Raw genomic sequence first — 17,886 nt, 5'->3', positions numbered from 1 at the left:
TGTGCTCAAAGCAAGTAAGGCCCTGCAGGAAGTGCTAAAGGAGGAGGCGTTATTAATTTATATGGCTGGTGATTTCTGCTTTTTTTTATGTCTATCACACCAGCTGCCATCAGGTCATTTCCAGCTCATGGCGATCTCATGTGTGTCAGAGTGGAACTACACTGCATAACATTTTCAATGGCCAGTTTTTTTGGAAGTAGATTGCCAGACCATTCTTTAAAGGTGCTTTTGGGTAGACTTGAACTGCCAACCTTTTGGTTAACACCACCCAGGGACTGCTTTTTTATTTTGTCCCCTATTTTGAGGAAAATCAGGCAGGAGTAGTTTGTCCTGACAGTTTCTGTGATTGCCAAGCCTTATGATCACAAAGGCCAAAAAATGCCTCTGAACATTTGTTCTGATCCCTAGAATTACAGACGGTGGCCTTAGGGAGTGCTGGGTGTCTCCGAGCTTTCTGGGAACCGAGCAAGAGGGCGGGTGGAAGGCTTCTCACCCACCGTGGGCCTACCTCAGCTGTGTCAGCAGATACTCAGCATGGCCTACAGAAGTGAGATACAAGAAACACACTTCCCAGGGTGGTCGGTTTTTCCTGAATTAACTTCTATAAAATATTTCCGCTTCTAGGTCTGTGGTCAGGAATCATTATCTGTGCAGTCTCCCAAGCTGCGTGTTTTCTAGGCTTTATTGCTCCGCTAAATTGGAAGAAAGCCTGTCAACAGGTAACTATGCTCATGACTGTTGCAGTAAAGATTCCTCTCCTAGAAAACAAGCAGGATCATATTTGGCTAGCTCTTTTATGTTTTGAAAAGTTCTTTTCTCTTTTATTGTTAATGCTTTTGTTTGTTTGTTTCAACTGGATTTAATTCAAATGTAAAGGGCCAGATGGCCCTGGCTTTATCCATTCCCCTTGTTTATTAGTTGAATAGAAAAATACAAGGTTCCTTTCTCCCTTGCATCCTGTGTTAGGCTATCTCCTGAAATGCCAATTTCAGGACAAGAATTGGAATTTTGAAGAAAGATAGGATGCCATCAAATTCATCCTAATATTGTTTTTTATGACCCCAAAATATTTTGTGAAGAAACTTGTGTGTATCCTTCTCTTTAGCTTTCTCAGGTCAACACTGAATATAAAAATAGTTGGTAGATAAAGGAGATGAAGTAAAGAGAAGGGAGAATTCTAAATGATCTTCTGTCTCCTCTCTCAGCTTGTACTTTCTCTCTCCAGTACTCCTCCCACCCACTGCTCCCATTTCAATCTTTATGAAAAATGATGCAAAATCTGTGAACTGAAGAAACTTAACTTTACCTGTCAGTTAGGAAAATGGCTTGGCTTTTCCTATATTGGTCAAGTAGAATGTTTTTTTTATTAACACTTGTAAAGCCTTATGAACTGACTTTGAGTTTCACTTTCTAGGCTCAAGTACATGCCAGTTTGAAACTAAAAATGGCCCCGGTTGGGAATTCTGCTGTCTCTCAGGATCTGCTTTATCCAGGTGTGATGTTAAGTACCTCAGTTCTTTGAACAGACCTGCCTAGGTGGTACTGGAGGTGCCATATGTGGGACACAGCTAGATTTGCTGCTGTGAACTCCCACTTAAATAGGGCAATAATGTTTCAGAAACAAATGATAACTTTAAGTGAGGTCAACCAAAACCAATTGTTGTCAAGTAGACTTCAACTCATGGCAACCTCATGTGTGTTAGAATAGAACTGTGTTGCATAGGGTTTTCAGTGGCTGATTTTTGAAAGTAGATTGCCAGGCCTTTCTTCCAAGGCACCCCTGGGTGGATTGCATCACCCAGGTATTTTGCAAGTGAGGGCAAGTAACACCTAATTTGAAGTAAATTGACATAAAGTTTATATGCTTTAATATCACACATTAACATACTGCTGTTGAGCCAGTGGATATCCTATGAATAGCCCTGGTAGCACAGTGGTTAAGAGCTCAGCTGCTAACCAAAATGTAGGCAGTTCGAATCTACTAGCCACTCCTTGGAAACCCTATGGGGCAGTTCTACTCTGTCCTTTAGGATCATTATGAGTTGGAATCAACTCGATGGCAATGAGCAATGGGAGAGTACTGAGAGTGGCTCTAGAGAAATAAAACAGTAAGGATGAGTTTTCTAAATTGCTTTTCAAGTCTGACTAGTCTTAAGGTGCTGATGACCCTGCCTCCAGTAGTAAAGAGGGCACTGCTAATCCATGGTATGAGGTGGCAATATTAATATGCAAAATATCACCACCAATAGGTCAGGTATTGGTGAGAAGTGAGGCTCTGGGTGATCACATGTTTGATACTTTTCTACAATTTTTCAGAATGAGAAGTATAGGGAAGCTGGTTGGTTGGTCCTACTTTTGATAGACAAAGTGGTGGGAGAAAGAGATGAGCTCAGGTCTTCAGAGTCCCAGTTCAAACACTGCATAAAAGATATGAAAGTTGCTACTTGTGCACTGAAAGAAAGCCTTATTTTTTACAGTAACAGAGCTGATATTGCTGCAAACCAAACCCAGAGTCTTATCGTAAGAGTGGCCGAATTACAGTGCCAATTGAATTCCCAAACTCGAATGGTGTCTGAAGTTAAAGTAGGGGCATTGATTGAGGAAAATAGGGTCCTAAAACTTGGAATGGGGACGTATAGGCAGATAATCAGGAAGGTGGTGACAATGAGCCCCTCAATTCTGTTGAATCACTCCTGCCAACACAATCAGCCCTCTTATTCCCATCTGAAGAGATTACTCCATCTTTGTCTGCTAAGGCATACTCCCCAGTAAAACCGTTACCCCTCCACCTCCATCAGATGAGATTAACCCAGCTGTGTCTGAAGAGTCTTTGGCTGAGATAGTGCATGGGACAGAGCCTGGAGCATTGCCTGAGGTAGATGCCTTACAAGACATTGCTGAATGTTCCCAGGATCCACCCCCACTACCCATTTTTGCTTCTAGACCTATAACTAAACTTAAGTCCCAGCGAGCCTCAAGAAGTGATGTACAAAGTATGACCCAGGAGGAGATAGGCTATACTCCAAAAGAACTGCTTGACTTTTCTAATACGTACAAACGGACACCTGGGGAATATGTGTGGGAATGGCTGTTAAGGATGTGGGATAATAGTGCAGGGAACATAAAATTGGATCAGTCTGAGTTTATTGATATGGGCCCACTAAGCACAGATTCTTCATTCAGTGTTTCGACTCGAGAGGTTAGAAAAGGATCTAAGAGTTTGTTTGGTTTGCTGAAGCATGAATTAAGCAGTGGCCTACAAGTTGAAGTACCAGACCTGCCTTGGTATACTGTAGAAGAAGATATCCAAAGGCTTAGGGAAATGGGCATGTTACAGTGGATTTATCAGGTTAGACCCACAATACCCACATGCTGAGTGCCCAGAGGACACATCTTTTACCACAACGGTGAGGAACAAATTTGTGAAGGGAGCCCCAGCATCCTTGAAGACTACTGTGATTGCTATTTTATGTAAGTTAGGATTGACAGAGGGAACTTCCCTAAATGAATTAAGACACTAACTACAATGGGGCTGTTTGAATCTTGTGCTGGTAGAGGACAAGTGGTGGCACTCAGTCGACAAAGACAAGGAGAACATGATTACCATAATGAACAGTGGATTCAGAGCAGTAATCAGAATAGTCTGACTTGTATGAACTTACGGCATTGGCTAAATAGTCATGGTGTCCATAGGAGTGAAATGGAGAGAAAATCTATTATAAGTGGAAGAATTCTAGGTCAAGTGAACAGCAGTCTAACTTGAATTGCCAGAATAGAGAATCACAGCCCCTCAATCAATTCCCAGACTTAAGCGAGTTTACAGACCCACAAACCCTTGAATGAAGGGGAGGCCAGGTCCCCTTGAGGAAGGACCAACTACGCTACCAAAAATTTATACTGTTAATCTTTATCCCAGCCTTCCCCAAAGGGATCTAGGGCCTTTTACGAGAGTGACTGTTCGTTGGCGAAAAGGAAATAATCAGACTTTTTGAGGATTACTGGATACTGTCTCTGAACTGATACTAATTCCAGGAGACCCAAAATGTCACTGTTGCCCACCGGTGAGAGTAGGGGCATATGGAAGTCAGGTTATTAATGGAGTCTTAGCTCAGTTTTGTCTCCCAGTGGGTCCAGTGGGTCCCCAAGCCCATCCTGTAATGATTTACCCAGTTCCAGAATGCATAATTGGAATAGATATACTCAGCAACTGGCAGAACCCCCACACTGGATCCCTGACAAGTGGAGTAAGGGCTATTAAGGCAGGAAAAACCAAGTGGAATCCATTCTAACTGCCCCTACCTAGAAATATAGTAAACCAAAGGCAATGGCACGTTCCTGGAGGGATTTGTGAAGGGAGCCCATCAAGGACTTGAAGAATACAAGGATGGTGATTCCAACCATATCCTCATCAACTTACTGTTTGGACTGTGCAAAAAACTCATGGATCTTGGAGAATGACAGTGGATTACTGTAAACTTAACCAGGTGGTGACTTCAATTGCAACTGCTGTTCCAGATGTGGTTTCATTGCTTGAGCAAATGAATACATCTCCTGGTACCTGGTATGTAGCTAATGATCTGGCCAATGCCCTTTTCTCAATTCCAGTTTCAAAGGACCACCAAAAGCAGTTTGTCTTCAGCTGGCAAGGCCAGCAATACACCTTCACTGTTGTACCTCAGAGATCAGCTCTCCAGTCCTACGTCATAATTTAGTCCATGGACCTTTTATTGCCTTTCCTTTCCACAAGACTTCACGTTGATTTATTACACTGATGACATTATGCTGATTGGGCCTAGTAAGGAAAAAGTGTCGACAACTCTGATCTTATTGGTAAAACATTTGCATGCTAACCAAAAGCTGTTGCCATCAAGTCAATTCCAACTCATAGAGACCCTGTAGGACAGAGTAGAACTGCCCCATAGTGTTTCCAAGGAGCAGCTGGTGGATTCGAATTGCTGACCTTTTGGTTAGTAGCTGAGCTCTTATATACTATGCTACCAGGATTCCATTTGTGTGCTAGAGGGTGGAAAATTAATCCCTCAAATATTCCAGGGCCTTCCACCTCGGTAAAATTTCTAGGGGTCCAGTGGTATGGGGAATGTCAAGATATTCCTTCTGAAGTGAAGGATGACTTGTTACATCTGGCTTCTCCTACAACTAAAAAGGAGGCACAAAGCCTGGTGGGACTCTTTAGATTTTGGAGGCAACGTATCCCTCATTTGGGTGTGCTACTCTGGCCTATTTATCAAGTGACTCAAAAAAGCTGCTAGTTTTGAGTGGCGCCCAGAACAAGAGAAGGCTCTGCAACAGGTTCAGGCTGCTGTGCAAGCCACTCTGTCACTTGGGCCATATGATCTGGCTGATCCAATGATGATTGAATTGTTAATTGCAGATAGAGATGTTGTCTGGCGTCTTTGGGAGGCCCCTATTGGTGAATCACAGGGCAGATCCTTAGGATTTTGGAGCAAAGCCTGCCATCCTCTTCAGATAATTACTCTTCTTTTGAGAAATAGCTTTTGGCTTGCTACTGGGATTCAAGAGACTGAATGCTTAACCATGGGACACCATGTCACTGTGTGGCCTGTGATGGTTAAGATTGTGTGTCAACTTGGCTGGACGATGATTCTCAGTGTTTTAATGTAATCACTCCCATGATTGAATATACTGTGAGTAGCCGGTCAGATGAAAGGGAGTCTCCTTGGGGATGTGGCCCGCATCTGAATATAAGCAGACGTTCTGGCTTTTTGCTCTCTCTGGATCCTGCGGCTTCCTCCTGTCGTCTCATCTCTGCTTCTTGGGACTTGAGCTGTTAGCTTATCTGCCGAACCTGGGATTTGTTGATCTGCACAGCCTGTGAGTGGGAGCCCTGCCCTCTGACCTGCCAATCTTGGGCTTGCCAGCTTCTGCGGCTGCATGACTTGGGAGAGGCCTCTACCCTGATCAATGGATTTGGGACGTTCTAGCCTCTACAATTGTGTGAGTGGTTTCCTTGATATAAATCTCTCTCTATATATATATTTATACACTTTACTGGTTTTGCATCTCTAGAGAACCCAGGTTAAGACACGGTCCGAGCTGCTGTTCATGAACTAGGTGTTGTCTGACTCACAGAGTCATAAGGTCAGATGTGCACAACAAGACTCCACCATTAAATGGAAGTCGTATATATGAGACTAGGCTCAGACAGAACCTGGAGGCACAAGTAGGTTGCATGAGGAAGTGGCCCAAATGCTTATGGTCTCCATTCCTTTCACATTACCTGCCCTCTCCCAGTCTGCACCTATACCCTCATGGGGAACTCCTTATGATCAGTTAACTAAGGAAGAGATATTTCATGCCTGGTTTACAGATGGTTCTGGGTGATATGCAGGCACCACTTAAAAGTGGACAGCAGCAGCACTGCAGCCCCTTTCAGGGACCTCCCTGAAGGACAGTGGTGAAGGAAAATCCTCCCAATGGGCAGAAGTTCGAGCAGTGCACCTGGTTTTTCACTTTGCTTGGAAGGAGAAATGGCCAGATGTGCAATTGTACACTGATTCATGGGCTGAGCCCAGTGGTTTGGCTGGATAGTCAGGGACTTGTAAGAAGCATGATTGGAAAATTGGTGATAAGAAGGTATGGGGAAGGAGGTATGCTGAAAAAAATCTCTCTGCATGGCCCAAAGAAGTGAAAATATTTGTGTCTCATGTGAATGCTCACCAAAGGGTGACCTGACAGAGGATGATTTTAACAATCAAGTGGACAGAATGACCCATTCTGTGGAAACCAGTCAGTCTCTTTCCCCAGCCACTCCCATCATTGCCCAATGAGCTCATGAAGAATTTTGCCATGGAGGCAGGTATGGAGGTTATGCATGGGCTTAGTAACATGGACTTCCACTCACCATGGCTGACTTGGCTACAGCCACTGCTGAATGCCCAGTCTGCCGGCAGCAAAGACCAATATTGAGTCCTCGATATGGTACCATTCCTCGAGGTGATCAGCCAGCAACCTAGTGGCAAATTGATTACATTGGGCCACTTCTATCACGGAAAGTAGAGCATTTCATCATTACTGGGATAGACACTTATTCCGGATCCAGATTTGCCTTCCCTGCACACAATGCCTCTGCCAAAATTACCTTCCATGGACTCACAGAATGCCTTACCTGCTGTCAAGCTTTCCCACACAGCATTGCCTCAGATCAAGGACTCACTTCAAGTATGACAGTGGGCCCATGCTCATGGAATGCACTGGTCTTAACCGTGTTCCCCATCATCCTGAAGCAGCTCGCTTGATAGAACAATGGAATGGCCTTCTAAAGACACAGTTATGGTGCCAGCTAAGTGGCAACACTTTGTAGGTTTCGGCAATGTTCTCCAGGAGGGTATATATGCTATAAACCACTGTTCAGTATATGGTACTGTTTCTCCCCTAACCAGGCTTCATGTGTCCATGAATCAAGGGGTAGAAATGGGAGTGGCACCACTCACTATTATCCCTAATGATCCACTCACAAAATTTTTGCTTCCTGTCTCTGTGACTTCATGCTCGCAGGTCTAGACATCTTAGTTCCAAAGGGAGGAGTGCTCCCACCTGGAGAGTCCATTGAACTGGAAGTTAAGAATGCCATCTGGCCACTTTGGGCTCCTCATGCCTGTGGATCAACAGGCAAAGAAGTGAGCTACCATATTGCCTGGTGTGACTGACCCTGATTACCAAGGGGAAATCAGATTGATATTATACTATGGAGATAAAGAGGAGTATGTCTGGAATATAGGAGATCCCTTAGGAAGTCTGTTAGTACTACCATGCCCTGTGATTAAAGTCAATGGAAAACTACACCAACCCAATTCCAATATGACTGCTAATGGCCCAGACCCTTCAGGAATGAAGGTTTGGGGCCCCCTGCTTGGCAAAGAACCATGACCAGCTGAGGTGCTTGCTGAGGGTAAAGGGAATATGGAATGGGTGGTGGAAGAAGGTAGTTCTAAATACTAGTTATGACCAGATGACCAGTTGCAGAAATGAGGACTATGATTGTTATGAGTATTTCTTATTTGTATGTGTGCATGAAATATTTTTCTTTTCTTCACTTATGAAATTCAAGATGTAAATGGGGCTAGTGCATTATCAGTTGTATGCATGTTAGTTGTATCATGTTAGGCACAAGTATGACCTTCTAATTGTATAGAGATCATGTATGGTTTAAGGAGATGTGTACAAGCGCCAAGTTTACAAGGGGTGAACTGTGATAGTTAAAGTTGTTTATCAACTTGGTCATGCCATGATTCTCAGTGGTTTGGCAGTTACGAAATTATGTAATTTGGCAGTTATGTAATGATGTAGTCATCCTTCATTATGTGATCTGATGTGTGTCATTTGTAAGTGGAATTTTCTTGTGGGTGTGACCTGCATACAATATATATAGGGACGTGCTGGCAAAGCTTGCTTGCTTTCTGTGGATCCTGCATCCAGCTCGTCATCATCTGTTTCTTGGCACTTGAGCCAGCAGCCTGCCATGTTGCCTGCTGATCTTGGGATTCCTCAGCCTCTGCAGCCTGTGAGCCAGCAGCCTGCTGTCTTACTTGCTAATCTTGGATTCAACAGCCTTCATAGCCCATGAGCCAGTGGCCTGCCACTGACCTGCTGTTGTTGTGTTCATCAGCCCCTGCAGCTACATGAGTTAGAAGCCTCCAGCCTGATGCCTGACCCATGGACTTGGGACTTGCCAGCCTTTATAACTGCATTAGTCATTTGCTTGAAATAAATCTGTGTGTGTGTGTGTGTGTGTATACACATATATATAGGGCCATGGTGGCTCAGTGCTTAAGCATTTCGCTGCTAACGAGAAGGTCAGCAGTTCAGATCCACCAGTTGCTCATATGTATATATGCATATATATGTAGGTATATATATGCATATATATATACGTGTCATGGATTGAATTATGTCCCCCAAAAGTGTGTATCAGTTTGGCTGGGCCATGATTCCTGGTATTGTGTGATTTTCCTATGTGTTATAAATCCTGCCTCTATGATGTTAATGAGGGAGGAAGAGTGGCAGTCGTGTTAGTAGGCAGGACTCAGTCTACAAGATTGGATTGTGTCCTGAGGGAATCTCTTGAGATATAAAAGAGAGAAGTGAGCAGAGAGATGGGGATCACATGCCACCAAGAAAGCAATGCCAGGAGCAGAGCGTGTCCTTTGGGCCCAGGGTCCCTGCTGTGGAGAAGCTCCTAGTCTGGGGGAGCATTGATGAGAAGGCTGACAAAGAGAGAAAGCCTTCCCCTGGAGCTGACGCCCTGAATTTGGACTTTAAGCCTACTTTACTATGAAGAAATAAATTTCTCTTTGTTAAAGCCATTCACTTTTGGTATTTCTGTTTTAGCAGCACTAGATGACTGAGGCAGAATTTGGTACCGAGAGAGTGGAGTGCTGCTCTAACGGATACCTAAAATGTGGAAGCGGCTTTGAAACTGTGAATGGATAGTGGAGCAGCAATGGCAGAGGACCAGCAGCAGCAGGGAACCTGCACTGGTAGAGAAGTGGCAACAGCAGACAACCGGCAGCAGCAGAACCAGGAGACCAGTGCCAGATGGCACTGGAGGCAACCCACGGAGTGAGGGAGCTGAGTGCCTGTGCACAGGAGGCTTCCTGGCAGAGCGGAATGCCTCCGGGCACTTACCGGTGGAGCTACAGAGCTTTGGAACACTTGCCCCAGCAGGGCAGATGCGGGCTTGAGGCCAAGGAGCAAGAGGGCAAGAGGCCAAGAAACCAGGAAAGAAGCTGAAGAGACAAGGGACACAAGAAGCTGAGCTGCTTCAGTCTCAAAAGGTATGGCCATGACCTAAGGGGTTTCTAAGGGTGGAGCCATGGCCCCTGGTGTTTCTAGGGGTTGAGTTGCCACTCAGACTAGGAGAATGGTGCACCTAAAGCCAAGGGAGCAGAGTTGCTGTCCCAGGCGGAGCTGAAGCCCAGGGCGGAGGGGCCTCCACTCAGAATCCAGAGACTGTGGCCAATACCTTGAGTTTAGAGGGCAGGGCTATTGTGTAAATTGTCTCAGAGAACAGAAGATTATTTTCAAAGCCTTGAGGGCTAATGTAATCTGTTCTGCTAACTTGCTTGGTGCCTGTTATCCCTTTTTTTCCCCCAGTTTCTCCCATTTGTAATGGAAATGTCTAGCTTGTGCCTGTTTTGCCATTGTACCTTTGGAAGCAGATAACTTGTATTCTAGATTTCACAGATGAAGAGGAATTTTTGGATTTTGGACTTGGAGTTAAGACTTTTGCTACACTATGATGGGGTGAATATGTTTTGCATGTTACAAAGATGTGATTTTTGGGGGGCCAAAGGGTGGAATGTCATGGATTGAATTATGTCCCCCCAAAAATGTGTGGATCAGTTTGGCTGGGCCATGATTCCTGGTATTGTGTGATTTTCCTATATGTTGTAAATCCTGCCTCTATGATGTTAATGAAGAAGGATGAGTGGCAGTTGTGTTAGTAAGGCAGGACTCAATCTACAAGATTGGATTGTGTCCTGAGGGAATCTCTTCAGATATAAAAGAGAGAAGTGAGCAGAGAGATGGGGACCATATGCCACCAAGAAAGCAATGCTGGGAGCAGCGCGTGTCTTTTGGACCCCAGGTCCCTGCGTGGAGAATCTCCTAATCTGGGGGGACATTGATGAGAAGGCTGACAGAGAGAAAACCTTCCCCTGGAGCTGATGCCCTGAATTTGAACTTTTAGCCTACTTTGCTGTAAAGAAATAAATTTCTCTTTGTTAAAGCCATCCACTTGTAGTATTTCTGTTGTAGCAGCACTAGATGACTAAGACAATACGCTTCACTGGTTTTGCTTCTCTAGAGAACCCAGCCTAAGACAGTCCCTTAGACATGCACTCACACTATTTTCTTACTCCTTTATAATTTAAACCCTTCTGATTTGATTTTGTTGTTGTTAGTTGCTGTTGTGTCAGCTCCGACATATGGCAGCCCCATGTTCAGTAGAATGAAATGTTGCCTGGTCCTGCACCATCTTCACTGTTATTGGTATGCTTGAATCAATTTTTGCAACCACTGTGTATTTTGAGTGCTTTCAACCTAGGTGACTCATTTTTCAGCACTATATCAGACAATATTCTGTTGTAACCCAGAGGATTTTCATTGACTAATTTTCAGAAGTAGATTTATAGGCCTTTCTACCTAGATTTGATAGATAGATTTGATTTGATAGAGTGACTAAATTACAGTCACTGACCAATTCTGTTGTTTCTACCAGTTCTCATTCATGTGGTCTAGTCTTGTGTGTCTGATTATCTTTGATTGTGTTCCAGACATCATACTGGAAAAAATTGTTTTTAGAAGTAATTTGAGGCCTAAAATGATGTTATCTGGTTTCAGAGAGAATTTTCTTTTGCTTCTGTCAGACATCTAGGTGTACTAGCAGTCTAGGGCAATTTCAGAAATTAATGTTTCTGTACCACCCAGCTGACCCAAATGTCAGCTGCAGTTAGTGTGAGTGTTTGTTTACTTCTCATTTCAGCCTTAGTTCTTGGATGTAGCCCTTAATGGTTCCAGCCCAAAGTACAGAAGGGTTTCCATGACCTCACACTTGGCACCTACTGAACTCCTGAAGCACTACTGAGTCCCTTAGCCACACGTTTCTGATGGAGAACTCTTGGCACAAAAGCAGCACCAAATGCTGGGCTCCCCCTTCTGGATTTCTGGCTTTCCCTAGATCTTACCCTGATGACTCTTCATTAAATTGTTAGCTCTCTGATGCCTTCAAGAAGATATTTTTACCTCGTTATATCCAGCTTTTATAATTATCTTCAGAGGATGGGTTGGTCCAAGTTTTCTACCATCAGTGCAAGTTTCCTCCTATTTTAGTTATGGTTTTCTAGAGAAGCAAAACCAGTGAAACCTATATGTGAATATGTATGTATATATATTTACTTACTTCAAGGAAATGGCTCACACAATTGTGGGACCTGGAAAGTCCCAATTCCATGGGTCTGGCAGCAGAAAATCCATGGGTCCGGCAGCAGGCTGGAGAGCTCTGCTGGCTCATGGGGTTTCCAGGGCTGGTGAATCCAAAATCTTCAGGTCAGACAGCAGCCTGGATTCTTCTGCAGGCTTACATCCCAAGAACCGGAGGTCAGGCAACGAGAAGAGTGTAGCATCAACAGAGAGAGCAAGCTTTTGCCAGAACATCCGTTTATATACTGGAGGCAGGCCATACCTCCAAGGAAACTCCCCTTTTCAACTGATTGGCTGATCACATCAGGTCACACCACGGAAAGTGATTAAATTATATTACATTAAGGAAGTGCACACAGTCCCGTGTCTGCAAAACCACCGAGAATCATAGCCTAGCCAAGTTGACATATAACATTAACCATCACAATCTACTACTTGTTAACTTGGTACCTATACACATCTCCTTAAACTATACATAATCTCCAAATAAGGACAATTACAAAGTCATACTTTCACCTAACATGATACAACTAACGTGTACAAACGAAAACACACTAACCCCTTTTACATCTTGTTTTTTATAATAAGTAATGGAATAAGGGAGGGAACCAAAAAAAAAAAAAAGATATTTCACACACACACACATGTATAACAAAACAAGGAGAAAATATAACAATTATAGTCTTTGTTTCTGCAACTGATCATGTGGTGGTAGCTGGTATTTAGAACTACTTTCTTCCACTACCCATTCCATATTCCCTTTGCCCTCAGCAAGCACCTCAGCTGATTGTGGTTCTTTACCTGGTGGGGTGACCCAGCCCTTCATTCCTGAAGGGTCTGGGCTATTGATAGTCCTGTCTGAATTGCATTGCTGTAATTTTTCATTGACTTTAATCACAGGGCATGGTAATACTAAGAGACATCTGAAGGGATCTTCTGTATCCCAGACATACTTTTCTTTACCTCCATTATGTCATAACAGTCCAACTTCCCCTTAGTAATCAATATGGTAGCTCTCTTCTTTGCCTGTAGATTCAGAGGCATGAGGAACCCAAGTGGCTGGGTGGCATTCTTAACTTACAGTTCAATGGAATCAGTCTCCTGGTGGGAGCATTTCACCCTTTGGAACTAAGACCTCTAAATCAGCAAAGCATAGGGTCACAGCGACAGTAAGCAAAAATTTTGTGAGTAGATCAATATGGGTAATAGTGATGCCACACCCATTTCCACCCCTTGATTCCTGGAACCGTGAATCCTGGCTATGAAAGAAACAGCACCATATATAGGACACTGATTTAAAGCAATATCCTCCTGGAGAATATTGCCCCATCCCTGCAAGGTATTGCTACCTAGCTGGTACCGTAGTGGAACCTTTAGAAGGCCATTCCATCATTCTTTCAAGCCAGCTTCTTCAGGATGATGGGGAACGTGGTAAGACCAGTGTATTCCATGAGCTTGGGCTCATTGCTGCATTTCATTTGCTGTGAAGTAATTCCTTATCTGAGGCAATGCTGTGTGGGATACCATGACAGTGGATAAGGCATTCTGTAAGTCCATGGATGGTAGTTTTGGCAGAAGTGTGGTATGCAGGGACGGCAAATCCGTATCCAGAGTGTCTGTCCCAGTAAGAACAAAACACTGCCCTTTCCATGATGGAAGAGGTCTAATGTAATCAATCTGCCACCAGGTTGTTGGCTGATTGGCCAGAGAACACTGTCATATCGGGGACTCAGTGCTGGACTCTGCTGTGGACAGATTGGGCACTCAGCAGTGGCTGTAGCCAAGTTGGCCTTTGCAAGTGAAAGTCCATGTTGCTGAGCCCATACATAACCTCCATCCCTGCCACCATAGCCACTTTGTTCATGAGCCATTTGGGCAATGACAGGAGTAGCTGGGGAAAGAGGCTGACTGGTATCCACAGAATGCTTCATTCTGTCCACTTGATTGTTAAACTCATTCTCTGCTGAGGTCATCCTTTGGTAGGCATTCACATGAGATACAAATAGCTTCACTTTTTTGGTCTATTCAGAGAGGTCTATCCATATATCTCTTTCCCATACCTCCTTGTCACTAATTTTTCATCTTCCTTCCAAATCCCTGATCATCCAGTCAAAACATTGACCACAGCCCATGAAATCAGTATACAGTTGCATATCTGGCCATTTCTCCTTCCACGCAAAATGAACCACCAGGTGCACTGCTTGAAGTTCTGCCCACTGGGAGGATTTCCCTTCACAACTGTCTTTCAGGGAAGTCCCAGAAAGGGCTGCAGTGCTGCCACTGTCCACTTTTGAGTGGTTCCTGCATATCCTGCAGAACCATCTGTAAACCAGGCATGAGTTTTTCTCTTCCTTAGTCAGCTGATCTTAAGGAACTCTCCATGAGGCCATAGGTGCAGACTGAGAGAGGGAAGATAATGTGACAGGAGTGGGGACCATGGGCATTTGGGCCACTTCCTCATGTAACTTACTTATGCCTTCAGGGCCTGCTTGGACCCAATCGTGTATATACCACTTCATTTGACTATGTAGTGCTGCTGTGCACGTCCAACTTTATGACATTGTGGGTATGAAGATACCCAGTTCCTGTTGGGAAACCCAAGTCACATGGTAACTTGGTGGCTCATGGTTAAATGTTCAGTCTCTACTAAGGCCCAGTAACAAGCCAAAAGCTGTTTCTCAAAAGCAGAGTAGTTATCTGCAGAGGATGGCAGGGCTTTGTTCCAAAATCGTAAGGGTCTTCACTGTAATTCACCAACAGGGACCTGCCAAAGACTCCAAACACCATCTCTATCTGTAACTGACACTTCAAACAACATTGAATCAGCTGGATCATATGGCCCAAGTGGCAGAGCGGCTGGTCTGGACCTGTTGCAGAATCTGCTCTTGTTTTGTCCCCACTAAAAGCTAGTAGCTTTTTTAGTCATTTGGTAAATAGGCTAGAGTAGCACACCCAAATGAGGGATATGCTGCGTCCAAAATCTAAATATGCCCCCCAGGCATTGCATCTCCTTTTTAGTTGTAGGAGAAGCCAGATGCAACAACTTATCCTTCACTTTAGAGGGAATATTGACATGACCTACACCACTGGACCCCTAGAAATTTCACTGAGGTGGAAGTTGCCTGAATTTTTGTCTAGTTAATTTCCCACCCTCTGGCACACAAATGTCTTACCAATAGGTCTAGAGTTGTTGGTACTTCTTCCTTACTAAATCCAATCAGCATAATAGCAATATAATGGACCAGTGTGACATCTTGTGGAAGGGAAAGGTGATCAAAGTCCTTGTTGACTAAATTGTGACATAGAGCTGTATAGTTGATACAGCAGTGAGGTAGGACACTGAAGGTGTATTGCTGGCCTTGCCAGCTAAAGGCAAACTGTTTCTAGTGGTCCTTAGAAACAGGTATGGAGAAAAAGGCATTAGCCAGATCAATAACTTCATACCAGGTACCAGGAGATGTATTCATTTTCTCAAGCAATGAAACTACATCTGGAACAGCAGCTGCAATTGGAGTCATCACCTGATTAAGTTTACAGTAATCCACTGTCATTCTCCAGGATTCATCTGTTTTCTGCACAGGCCAAATAGGTTAGTTGAATGGGGATATGTTGTGAATCACCACCCCTGCAATCTTCAAGTCCTTAATGATGGTGTTAATCTCTGCAGTCCCTCGAGGAATTTTTGGTTTAATATTTTCTTAGGGACAGTTCTAATGGCTTCCACTTGGCTTTTCCTGCCATAATAGCCCTTACTCCACTTGTCAGAGATCCAATGTAGGGGTTCTGCCAGTTGCTAAGTATGTCTATTCCAATTATGCATTCTGGAACTGGGGAAATCACTGCAGGATGGGTTTGAGGACCCACTGGACCCACTGTGAGTTGGAACTGAGCTAAGATTCCATTAATATTCTGACTTTCATACACCCCTACTCTGACTGGTGGACCACAGTGATGTTTTGGGTCTTCCTTGGAATTAGTGTCAGTTCAGAGTCAGTGTCCAGTAATCTCCAGAAAGTCTGATTATTTCCTTTTCTCAGTAAACACATTCATAAAAGGCCATAGATCCCTTTGGAGAAAGCTGGGAGAGAGATTAACAGAATGAAGTTTTCCAGTGTCATGGGGTCCTTCCTCAAGGGAACCTGATCTCCCTTTCATTCAAGTTGTTGTGGGTCTGCAAACTGGCTTAAGTCAGTGAATTGATTGAGGGGCTGTGACTCTCTGTTTTGGTGATTCAAGTTAGATTGCCACTCACTTGACCTAGAATACTTCCACTTATACAGATCAAGTATGTATTTAGTACATTTCTCATCTATTTCACTCCTAGGGACACCGTGACTAAGTACCCAATTCTGTAAGTCTATGCGAGTCAGACTATTCTGATTACTGCTTTGAATGTGCTGTCCATTATGGTAACCACACCCACCTTGTCTTTGATGATTAAGTGCTGCCACTTGTCTCTGCCACCCCAGGCTCCAATCACCCCTACTGTAGTTAGGTTCCCCAGTTCAGTGAAGGCAGTTACCACTGTAATATCTGACCTTCAGAGAAGAGCAATCACAGTGGTCTTCAAGGATGCTAGGGCCCCCTCCACAAATTTATTCCTTACAGTTGTGGTGAAAGGTGTTTGTCCTTTGGGTACTCCCAGAACTCCTCTAGCTGAAACATTGAGTGGGCTTATATCAGTAAACTCAAACTGATCCAACTTAATGTGCCTTGCACCATTATCCCACACCCTTAATAGCTATTCCAACACATATTCCCCAGATTTCTGTTGTATACATTAGAAAAATTAAGGAGTTCTTTTGGGGAACTACGTACCTCCTCATGAGTCACACTTTGTACATCACTTCTTAGGGCCCACTGGGACTCGAGTCTAGTTGTAGACTGAGAAGCAAAAATGTGTGGTAGATTGGATCCTGGGGACATTCAGCAATGTCTTGCAAGGCATCTGCCTTAGGCAATGCCTAAGTCAATGCCTCAGCATCACTCCAGGCAATGCCCCAGGCAAGGACTTCTCAGACACAGCTGGGTTAATCTCACTAGGTGGGGGTGGAAGGAATGATTTTACTGGTTAAAGGTGGCTCAGCAGACAAATCTGGAGTAATCTCTTCAGATTGGGGTGGAGGGGCTGGTTTTACTGACAAGGGTGATTCAGCAGAATTTAGGCACTTAATGTTCCCATCCAAATTTTCAGGATCCCATTTCTTCCCAGTCAATACCCACACTTTAACCTCAGATACCTTTCAAGGTTGGGAATTCAGTTGGCATTGTAATTCAGCCACTCTTAGGGTAAGACTCTGGGTTTGATTTTCAGCAATCTCGGCTGTGTCAACAACAGGAAATAAGGCTTTCTTTCAGGGCACAAATAGCAACTTTTGGGTCCTCTGTGTGGCACTGGAGCTGGGACTTTGAAGCCCTGACCTGATCCTTTTCTTTCCTTTTCTTTCTCCACTTTGTCTAGCAAAAGTAGAAAAGTAGGAGCAACCAATGGTGTCTGGCTACCACCACTGACTGCTCTGACAGGTATCACAATAGAGGGTCCCGGACAGAGCTGGAGAAAAATATATAACAAAATTCTAACTCCCAAAAAAAGACCAGACTTATTGGCCTAACAGAGACTGTAGAAACCCTAAGAGTATGGCCCCCAGACACCCTTTTAGCTCAGTAATGAAGTCACTCCTGAGGTTCACCCTTCAGCCAAAGATTAGACAGGCCTATAAAACAAAACAAGACTGAAGGGGCACAACAGCCCAGGGACAAGGACTAAAAGGCAGGAGGGGACAGGAAAGCTGGTAAGAGGGAACCCAAGGTTGAGAAGGAAGAGTGTTGACATGTTGTGGGGTTGTTAACTGATGTCATAAAACAATATATGTACTGTTTAACAAGAAGCTACTTTGTTCTGTAAACCTTCATCTAAAGTACAGT

At 44.0% G+C, this 17,886-nt stretch overlaps 1 protein-coding gene across 1 annotated transcript in view; it reads left to right on the top strand.

Annotated features, from left to right (window-relative positions):
- SLC47A1 (solute carrier family 47 member 1) overlaps positions 1-17,886 on the top strand; it is a 194,367-nt gene that overhangs the window by 33,283 nt on the left and 143,198 nt on the right. Inside the window, 2 exon segments of the mRNA XM_023735513.1 lie at positions 625-719; positions 2,757-2,875. Coding sequence (XP_023591281.1) covers positions 625-719; positions 2,757-2,875 — 214 coding nt within the window.

This window comes from Trichechus manatus, unplaced genomic scaffold, assembly GCF_000243295.1.
Source record: "Trichechus manatus latirostris isolate Lorelei unplaced genomic scaffold, TriManLat1.0 scaffold00080, whole genome shotgun sequence".
NCBI lineage: Eukaryota > Metazoa > Chordata > Mammalia > Sirenia > Trichechidae > Trichechus > Trichechus manatus.
Note: the sequence above shows the minus strand (reverse complement) of the source record. Positions and strands in the feature narration are given on the sequence as shown.